This window comes from Coregonus clupeaformis, chromosome 11 (assembly GCF_020615455.1).
Source record: "Coregonus clupeaformis isolate EN_2021a chromosome 11, ASM2061545v1, whole genome shotgun sequence".
In the NCBI taxonomy this organism is placed as follows: domain Eukaryota; kingdom Metazoa; phylum Chordata; class Actinopteri; order Salmoniformes; family Salmonidae; genus Coregonus; species Coregonus clupeaformis.
This window is the reverse complement of record NC_059202.1, coordinates 9090449-9100456: the sequence shown is the minus strand read 5'-3', so window position 1 is coordinate 9100456 and position 10008 is coordinate 9090449. Positions and strand designations below refer to the sequence as shown.

The 10008-nt window shown below is 41.0% G+C and overlaps 1 protein-coding gene across 1 annotated transcript; it reads left to right on the top strand.

The window, feature by feature from the left end:
* Positions 1-561: 561 nt before the first annotated feature.
* LOC121576388 (F-box/LRR-repeat protein 14) lies at positions 562-3321 on the top strand. Its single transcript, XM_041889484.2, has one exon. The coding sequence runs from the start codon at positions 1133-1135 to the stop codon at positions 2342-2344; it is 1212 nt and encodes a 403-aa protein (XP_041745418.1). The 5' UTR covers positions 562-1132; the 3' UTR covers positions 2345-3321.
* Positions 3322-10008: the final 6687 nt, after the last annotated feature.

Genomic DNA, 10008 nt, shown 5'->3' with positions numbered 1-10008 from the left:
AATTCCCGCAACTGGACTTCCTCTCACTACCATATTTGGTGGTGAGAAAAAGTTCTAAACGGACCGTTTATAGCCCATGTGACGTGTCTGTGTTACCGCTTCTGTCTGTGGGGAAATGTGTTCAGGTATTTTATGAAATTTCCACTGGCTATATGGCACCCTCAGAGCGTTACATTATGCTCTTTCACACCGAGGCCTGGTGATTATCGAGGGGGAATGTGTTGGAAAGATTTTTTAAATACTGTGAGGAAATATTATAATTCACAATGGATTATAAACTAAAAGTCGCTTCCAGAGTACCGCTACCTTGTAGTGAATTGGGCGAAACCATCACCAAAAAAAAAGTGGTGTTCCTAAAAAAGGTTATTATCTTTAAAATTACAGTTTTACATTTCTAAGAAAAGTGATTATGTATAACATATCTAACTTTGTAATATTTATGTTGTTAAATCCGGCCAATTACATTTATTACGTCTTCTCATATTAATGTCAAATTGTTTATGTGGATTGTTTTTGTAAGGCCCCCCCCCCCACACACACACACACACACACACACTGCTGTTCCTGCATCGTCAGTTTGAAATGGTTGGTCAGACAAAGGCAGCACAGCACAGCAACGGGAAGAAGCGCCATGAATCCCACAACAGAACCGAAATGCTAATAGAAACTTTGCCTTTTTACCCATGACACAGAACAAACAGATACTGCGGGTTTCAGAGATACATTTTCACTTTTTATTTTTTAAAATGAACGATCGACTGGATCCAGTTGAAGAACGACAACGGTCATCTGACTTGAAAATGGGTAGAGTCGCCTGACGTCTCTGTTTTCCGCCTTTTGGTACGCTAGATAGCTAGCCTAGGCTACTAGTCAGGCAAGCTAACGTCAGCTAGTTATCTACGTTTTTATGGGAAGTAGTTAGCTAACTATCTCAGTTGATTGGAATAATATAACAACCTGAACACTAAGCGTTGGAATTTCAGATATGCATTATGTAAAGATGGCCTGGGATGCCTGGACTTTGAACATGTTATTTTCCTGAGTAATATTAGCTAACTACGCTAACAGTTAGCTAGCCTACTCGAATAATCGGATACCTGGTTAGTTCTGGCTAACCTCTCCCTTTCCAAACATGTTTGAAATGGAGACACACATATCTGGCCTCTTCCCAGAAATTGTAGCTATGATTTTCAGTTACTTGGACGTAAGGGACAAAGGTAGGGTGGCCCAAGTGTGTGCGGCCTGGAAGGACGCTTCGTACCACAAATCTGTGTGGAGGGGGGTGGAAGCGAAGCTTCATCTGCGGAGGGCCAATCCGTCCTTGTTCCCCAGCCTCCATACCCGGGGCATCAAGAAGGTCCAAATTCTCAGCCTGCGGCGCAGCCTGAGCTACGTAATCCAGGGGATGCCAAACATCGAAAGCCTTAACCTATGCGGCTGTTTTAACCTTACGGACAACGGCCTCGGACATGCTTTTGTTCAGGACATCCCGTCCTTGCGGGTCCTCAACCTCAGCCTCTGCAAACCAATCACAGACTCAAGCCTGGGCAGGATTGCCCAGTATCTGAAAAACTTGGAGGTGCTGGAACTCGGCGGCCTCAGTAACATCACCAACACAGGCCTTCTGCTCATCGCCTGGGGCTTGCACAAACTCAAGAGCCTTAATTTGCGGAGCTGCAGGCATGTGTCAGACGTGGGCATTGGTCACCTGTCTGGGATGACCCGAAGCGCCGCCGAAGGCTGCCTCTCTCTGGAGCAGCTGACCCTGCAGGACTGCCAGAAGCTGACTGACCTGTCCCTCAAACACGTCTCCAAGGGACTGGCCAAGCTCAAGGTGCTCAACCTCAGCTTTTGCGGAGGAATATCAGACGCCGGTATGATCCACCTGTCAAACATGACTCACCTGTGGAGCCTCAACCTGCGGTCGTGTGACAACATCAGTGACACGGGCATCATGCACCTGGCCATGGGGTCTCTACAGCTTTCCGGCCTTGACGTGTCCTTCTGCGACAAGATAGGTGACCAGAGCCTGGCCTACATCGCCCAGGGGCTGTACCAGCTCAAGTCTCTGTCCCTGTGCTCCTGCCACATCAGTGACGACGGGATCAACCGGATGGTGCGCCAGATGCATGAGCTCAAGACGCTGAACATCGGGCAGTGCGTACGCATCACTGACAAGGGGCTGGAGCTGATCGCCGACCACCTGACGCAGCTCACCGGTATCGACCTGTACGGGTGTACCAAAATCACCAAGCGGGGTCTGGAGAGGATAACGCAGCTCCCGTGCCTTAAAGTGTTGAACCTGGGACTCTGGCAGATGACGGAGAGTGAGAAAGTGAGGTGAAAGCCAAGCTGGGAGGAAGAAGTGGGGGTTTTCACTGTGGAAGGTGTATTATTTTTCATCCTCATAGAATACGTGAGCGGAACAGCGTGTAGACTATTACATTACCTTTTAATAACTATAATACTGTGACCTTAATTTTAGTAGAAGGGATCAACCCTTTTAAACATTCACTGTCATAGCAGTATTCCACCCCTTGTTTTGGTATAATTGCTTTCTCTCTTATTTCAGTGTTAACTATCCTGTCATTGTATCACAAGGTTTTTACTAGCTACCTCGTTTATTGAAGAAACTGGAGTGCCTGGGACACATAACCCCAATGTCTTTACATGCAAAACGAGGAAAAAAATATGGAATTTCTGCCACATTTTTCAACCTTCACTTTAACTGTTTACTAGTATTGATGATAGACAACTCATGCAAAACAACTATGTTCTAACACAGTCCATCTTAACACTGCACATGAAGGCCTTAACGCCTTGGATTGAAGCTTTTACTAAGGGATTTCTTCAGCCGAAGTATTTTTCTTATGTTAACAAATATATATTTTTATAACGAATGGCTGTAAGCCTGAACATTGTACTTCAAATTGAAGTGAATTGTTTGGTTTTGAATTACACCTTTTGAATTGGTAGTTCCCATGCCTGAGGAGTTGCACTGTATCAAACATTGTAATCTGCCTTTCCTATTTCCTTCTTGTAAACATGAACAGTGTGGATATGACTGGGGTAAACTATCTGCCTTTTTCCACCTGAGGACTTTAGAATGGAGAGTGGAAAAATACTTAATCTTGCCCTTGGTTATCAAGAACATGTATTTCAAGTCTGTATGCAACATCATAACATCATATAAATAACCATCATATTTTCTCCTGTAAAGCCTTCAAGGAAAGATATTTGGCATGTTTGTTAAAAAGGGTAATTTAAAATTGTTTTATATTCATACAACAGTGATATTTATTAATAAAAATGCTGAATGTTTTTTTGGGGAGAAATTGTTTGTTTCTTTTGAGTTCTGTCGCCCATTTGCGGTTTATAGGAGGGCCTTACTATGTAAAAGCATGTAGTAAATATGGCAGAAGGTGCAGGGTGTTCAGAACATTAGTGCCCATCCCATTATCTTACTCTATTAAAAATGATGTCTGGTCCAGAAACAACCATTAGGACCAGATTTACCAAAGGTTTTGGGGGTTGCACAACCAGTTTGACATAAAATCGGGCCTTTTCTTTCTATCCCCCTGGTGTTTTCAGGTCTGAACTTGATAGATTAAATTAAATGTTGGAGTTGGAGTGTTGGACCAGTAAATGAAAGGTCACTAGTTCGAATACCTGAGCCGACAAGATGAAGAAAATGTTTTTTTGTCATTGAGCAAGGCACCCAACCCTAATTTGTTCCAGGTGTGCTGTACTACTATGACTGACCCTGTAAAACAACACATTTCACTACACCTATCCGGTGTGTGACAAACCATTTTGTTTTATGTTACACTTAATTATGCTGATAAATATGCACATGGTGCTCCTGTAAACAAAAATCCCCACAGAGTGAAAGACTGATAGGATATGTTTATTTATATACAAAATGCAAATACTCAAACGTGTCTGTTTTGCTTTCTTTTTACATAGTTTACTTTTTTCATCATTAACACAGACAGAAGGCAGTACATTTCCTTTACAAATGCAAAAGAAAGTAAAACAATTAAATAAATGAGAACCATGACCTTAGAAGTAACCCCTTTAACAGCACTGTGTTCCTGAATGAAGAGTTTAAAACAAAAGTTATCACAGACTGGTGAGTCCACAGACATTAAGGCAAGGGCAGGGATACACAGGCTAGGGCCCTGTTCAACTTTTTCAAAAGACACGTTTTTTTCCTCCTTGAAATAAAACTGTTCTCATGACCTGGATAGGTGAAAGCTGACCAGTGGAACCCTTTGCTTTTACCTCTACGATTTTGTCAGGTCAGTAATAACTTCTGGAAAGGGAGATAGCCAGGATGTGATTCTAAAGTACTCTCTATGGCCTATGGACAAGGGACAGGATGAGAGAACCTAAATAGTAGCCTAGTATCCAACTCTGGTCCTGGAGACAAAGCTGATTTGTAGGTTTTTATCATTGTTCAACCATGGACAGATTGACATAGAAATGTACTGTACAGAGCCGTTCTAAATGCCAGAGACTGGCAGAGGGATGTCTGTTCTACACAATACAACTATCTCTAAATCAGGCCACTGAATACGCCTCAGGAGAACCATGGTTGGAGACTGTTCTGTCCTCAAGGGTCAGACTACTGTGTGAGACAAGTGGAGAACATAGGAACACAGTCTAGGGGGCATCATTCTCACAAACACTCATACACATCTCGGACATATGAAAAAAATTACACTGGAACCTCAGGGTAATACGTTTACATCATGTGGCAAAAGTATACATAAAAAATTTAATAAATATAAATAAATGCAAGAAAATAAAAAGTACTCTACACAGTCACATTTTGAAAACGTCTGGAGTTTACACGTAATTTGACATTTATAAAAACATTTTTTTTTTTTTACAAATATTTCTCCAGTTTTAGCTGAAGACACTAGAATGGTCCGCCATTTTGTTCAGAGACACTTGCTCCTCTCGATTCTGTGCAAACATTCAATGCATATATATCCACATCATACTTTATATGTATATATATTTATAGAACATGACTTTCTGCAATTTATGGCAGTGCTGTCACATACATCTTTTGTCTTCAGACAAATTGAGACACACACGATAGACAACTGCACTGCTTTTAGCTTCTCACTTTGTTTTTTACAGAATTCACAACATCTTCCACTGGGTTACATTTATGCAGTCACTACTAGGGTTGAATGGCGGGAACCCGGTTACCAGGAGTTACCGCCCAAAATCACTCCCTATTCCCCGGGATAAATAACTGCGTGAAACCGGTAAATTATATGAAATTATTTATATGAACAGCATGGCGTGAAATGGAACTGTTAAATTATATGCAATGTTTAAATCTGGCTTCTCTACGGAGCGCAGTTCACAATGCACGTAGACCTAGCATCTCATCAAGGTAACTTTTTTTCTTGTGACAGGTAGGACTACATTTGCTGCAGCATAGCCTATGCTACAGTAATGTAAAGACCGAATGCGTGTCTAATTTACCCATCTCCTTCTGGCTTTCAGGGGTCACCTTGTTTTTTAAATTGTAAAGATAATTATTGTTTTAAAACGGCCTATCACTTGAATATAATTTTAAATCAGTGCACGCGCGAGCACTCTCTCGCAGTCTCGCTCTTGCTCTCCATCAACTCCATCCAAAATAGATAATCCTGTTCTAGATTGATATATAGCCCTATTATTAGATGTTGTAGCCTACCTCTTTCAGGTAATAAATTAAATGCAGTATTAGTGGGTGATGCATAATAAGATTCTAACTTATAGCCTCTATCTCTTGTGCAATACGCAAGCACCCATGCTCCGCTGGCCTCTCCTTAAAAAACACTCCTTAGCTCTTGGAGTCCCATGCAGGAAAAGCTGGACTAGAATAGCTTTCTGGATTTTTGTTTGTTTGTTGCATTTCTTATACCAATAGACAATTCGAAGAGGGGCGCAAGCTCTTTTTTTGCTGAATGTTAAATACAGCAGCCACTAGAACTCATGGGTAGTTTGAAAGATGAGCGAACTCGCGATGGTGGCAGGCTATAGCAGTTATTTATTCAGACCCATAACCATTCAATCTTGGTGAAGCGAAGTGAAAGCCTGTTGCATCTAATTCTAGTCCTATATTATTCAAGGATGTCATTAGAATGATGAAGATAAGGACAACAAAACATATTTCATTTAATTGTTGAAAGAGAGGAAGCAATGAAGCAACAGAGAAAGAGGATAATAACATTAGGGGAAATATTATGAAAGATATAAATAGTGGCTTGCGAAAGTATTCACCCCCCCTTGGCATTTTTCCTATCTTGTTGCCTTACAACCTGGAATTAAAATGGATTTTTTTGGGGTTTGTATCATTTGATGTACACAACATGCCTACCACCATCATTCCTTCAATTCTGACCAGTTTCCCAGTCCCTGCTGATGAAAAACATCCCCACAGCATGATGTTGCCACCACCATGCTTCACTGTGGGGATGGTGTTCTCGGGGTGATGAGAGGTGTTGGGTTTGCGCCAGACATAGCGTTTTCCTTGATGGCCAAAAAGCTCAATTTTAGTCTCATCTGACCAGAGTACCTTCTTCCATATATTTTGGGGATTCTCCCACATGCCTTTTGGCGAACACCAAACGTGTTTGCTTATTTTTTTCTTTAAGCAATGGCTTTTTTCTGGCCACTCTTCTGTAAACCCCAACTCTGTGGAGTTTACAGCTTAAAGTGGTCCTATGGACAGATACTCCAATCTCCGCTGTGGAGCTTTGCAGCTCCTTCAGGGTTATCTTTGGTCTCTTTGATTAATGCCCTCCTTGCCTGGGCCGTGAGTTTTGTTGGGCGGCCCTCTCTTGGCAGGTTTGTTGTGGTGTCATATTTTTTCAATTTTTTCATAATGGATTTAATGGTGCTCCGTGGGATGTTCAAAGTGTCTGATATTTTTTTATAACCCAACCCTGATCTGTACTTCTCCACAACTTTGTCCCTGACCTGTTTGGAGAGCTCCTTGGTCTTCATGGTGCCGCATGCATGGTGGTGCCCCTTGCTTAGTGGTGTTGCAGACTCTGGGGCCTCTCAGAACAGTTGTATATATACTGAGATCATGTGACACGTAGATTGCACACAGGTGGACTTTATTTAACTAATTATGTGACTTCGGAAGGTAATTGGTTGCACCAGATCTTATTTAGGGGCTTCATAGCAAAGGAGGTGAATACATATGCATGCACCACTTTTACATTATTTATTTTTTAGAATTCTTTGAAACAAGTAATTTTTTCCATTTCACTTCACCAATTTGGACTATTTTGTGTATGTCCAAAACATGAAATCCAAATAAAAATCAATTTAAATTACAGGTTGTAATGCAACAAAATAGGGAAAACGCCATGGGGGATGAATACTTTTGCAAGGCATTGTATAAATATATACACAGTACCAGTCAAAAGTTTGGACACCTACTCATTCAAGGGTTTTCTTTATTTTTACTATTTTCTACATTGAATTAACACATATGGAATCATGTAACCAATTTTTTTTTTTAACAAATCAAAATATATTTTATATTTGAGATTCTTCAAATAGCCACCCTTTGCCTTGACGACAGCTTAGCACATTCTTGGCATTCTCTCAACCAGCTTCACCTGGAATGCTTTTCCAAAAGTCTTGAAGGAGTTCCCACATATGCTGAGCACTTGTTGGCTGCTTTTCCTTCACTCTGACTCATCCCAAACCAACTCAATTGGGTTGAGGTCGGGGGATTGTGGAGGCCAGGTCATCTGATGCAGCACTCCATCACTCTCCTTCTTGGAAAAATAGCCCTAACACAGCCTGGAGGTGTGTTGGGTAATTGTCCTGTTGAAAAACAAATGATAGTCCCACTAAGCCCAAACCAGATGGGATGACATATCACTGCAGAATGCTGTGATAGCCATGCTGGTTAGGTGTGCCTTGAATTCACAGACAGTGTCACCAGCAAAGCACCCCCACACCATAACACCTCCTCCATGCTTTACGGTGGGAACTACACATGCGGAAATCATCTGTTCACCCACACCGCGTCTCACAAAGACACGGCGGTTGGAACCAAAAATCTCAGGACAACTTTCCACCGGTCTAATGTCCATTGCTCGTGTTTCTTGGCCCAAGCAGGTCTCTTCTTCTTATTGGTGTCCTTTAGTAGTGGTTTCTTTGCAGCAATTCGACCATGAAGGCCTGATTCCCACAGTCCCCTCTGAACAGTTGATGTTGAGATGTGTCTTTGACTTGAACTCTGTTAAGCATTTATTTGGGCTGCAATCTAAGGCTGGTAACTCGAATGAACTTATCCTCTGCAGCAGAGGTAACTCTGGGTCTTCCATTCCTGTGGCGATCCTCATGAGAGCCAGTTTCATCATAGCGCTTGATGGTTTTTGCGATTGCACTTGAAGAAACGTTCAAAGTTCTTGAAATGTTCCGTATTGACTAACCTTCATGTCTTAAAGTAATGATGGACTGTCGTTTCTCTTTGCTTATTTGAGCTGTTCTTGCCATAATATGGACTTGGTCTTTTACCAAATAGGGCTATCTTCTGTATACTCCCCCTACCTTGTCACAACACAACTGATTGGATCAAACGCATTAAGGAAATAAATTCCACAAATTAACTTTTTTGAAGGCACACCTGTTAATTGAAATGCATTCCAGGGGACTACCTCAAGAAGCTGGTTGAGAGAATGCCAAGAGTGTGCAAAGCTGTCATCAAGGCAAAGGGTGGCCATTTGAAAAATCTCAAATATAAAATATATTTTGATTTGTTTAACACTTTTTTGGTTACTACATGATTCCATATGTGTTATCTCATTGTTTTGATGTCTTACTATTATTCTACAATGTAAGAAATTGTAAAAATTAAGAAAAACCCTTGAATGAGTAGGTTTGTCCAACATTTGACTGCTACTGAATATATGTGTCACTAATTATACAAATAGGCCCTATTATATTTCAAAATTCAAATCAAATTCGCTAGCCTATACTTGTAACTTTGTAGACCGCATGTGCTGCACCAGAATCACATTTTCTCTTCTGCTTTATCATGGTTTCAAAGATGTGCGTAATTCCAGTCCATATAATACAGTATATTACAATACATTAACACAGTTCACACTCAAAAAGATTAGCCTACTGGAGCTATTTTCATGTATTTACCCAAGAGAGCATATAGCTAGCTACATCTATGGGCTTTTATGTTTTTCTGTCGTGCATAATGTGCAGTAGCCTATATCATACATGTGTTGGATAATGGCACAATCATTTGGGCTTTTTTGGGCTTGGGCTCTTTAATGTTGTTAATGTAGGGCTCTTAAAATGTATTTCATATATGGCTCATCAGGCTCAGGTAGATTCAGGTTTGAATTTTCATGCTGATCAAAGCTCTAATCAAATCCAAACATATATGCTTTATAATGCTTTTGAATTACACTTCCGGTTTTGGTGGGAAATACCGGGTTACCCAGGAGAAAGGTGATTTATTCTCGGGATGGAACATTTCTAAAATACTGGGAAAATATTCAACCCTAGTCACTACGTATTTAATGAGTCATTTACAAATTGATTTTAAAAAGTTCAAACCCACTGGGAAGGGACTTTCATATCCTTTTAACTATGATTCACTATCATTTCATTACAAGAAGAACCGTAGCTCTGAAGCTTTGGAAAAATGCACAAAAGGGGCAACATCAATCTCAGGGAACATAAATCAATCGAAAATTAAACAATGATAATGTTTTATGAAGTCATATCTATAGAAACTTTGGATGAGATCCTATGGCTGGTGGATTAGATCTCTTTATGTCTTATGTCATGCTGTAGCACCAGTAGAACTGAGGAATAAAAAGGTCCCTCATTTAGGTCCAGTACTGATCCCTTTGCACACTCAAAGCCGTCCCAAATGACACCCTATTCCATACAGTGCACTACAGTGGAGGCTGCTCAGGGGAGGATGGCTCATAATAAGGTCTGGAACGGAGTCAA

What these genes read in the sequence shown, in the direction of transcription:
- LOC121576388 (XM_041889484.2), top strand. Translation starts at nt 1,133, where the DNA reads ATGTTTGAAATGGAGACACACATATCTGGCCTCTTCCCAGAAATTGTA.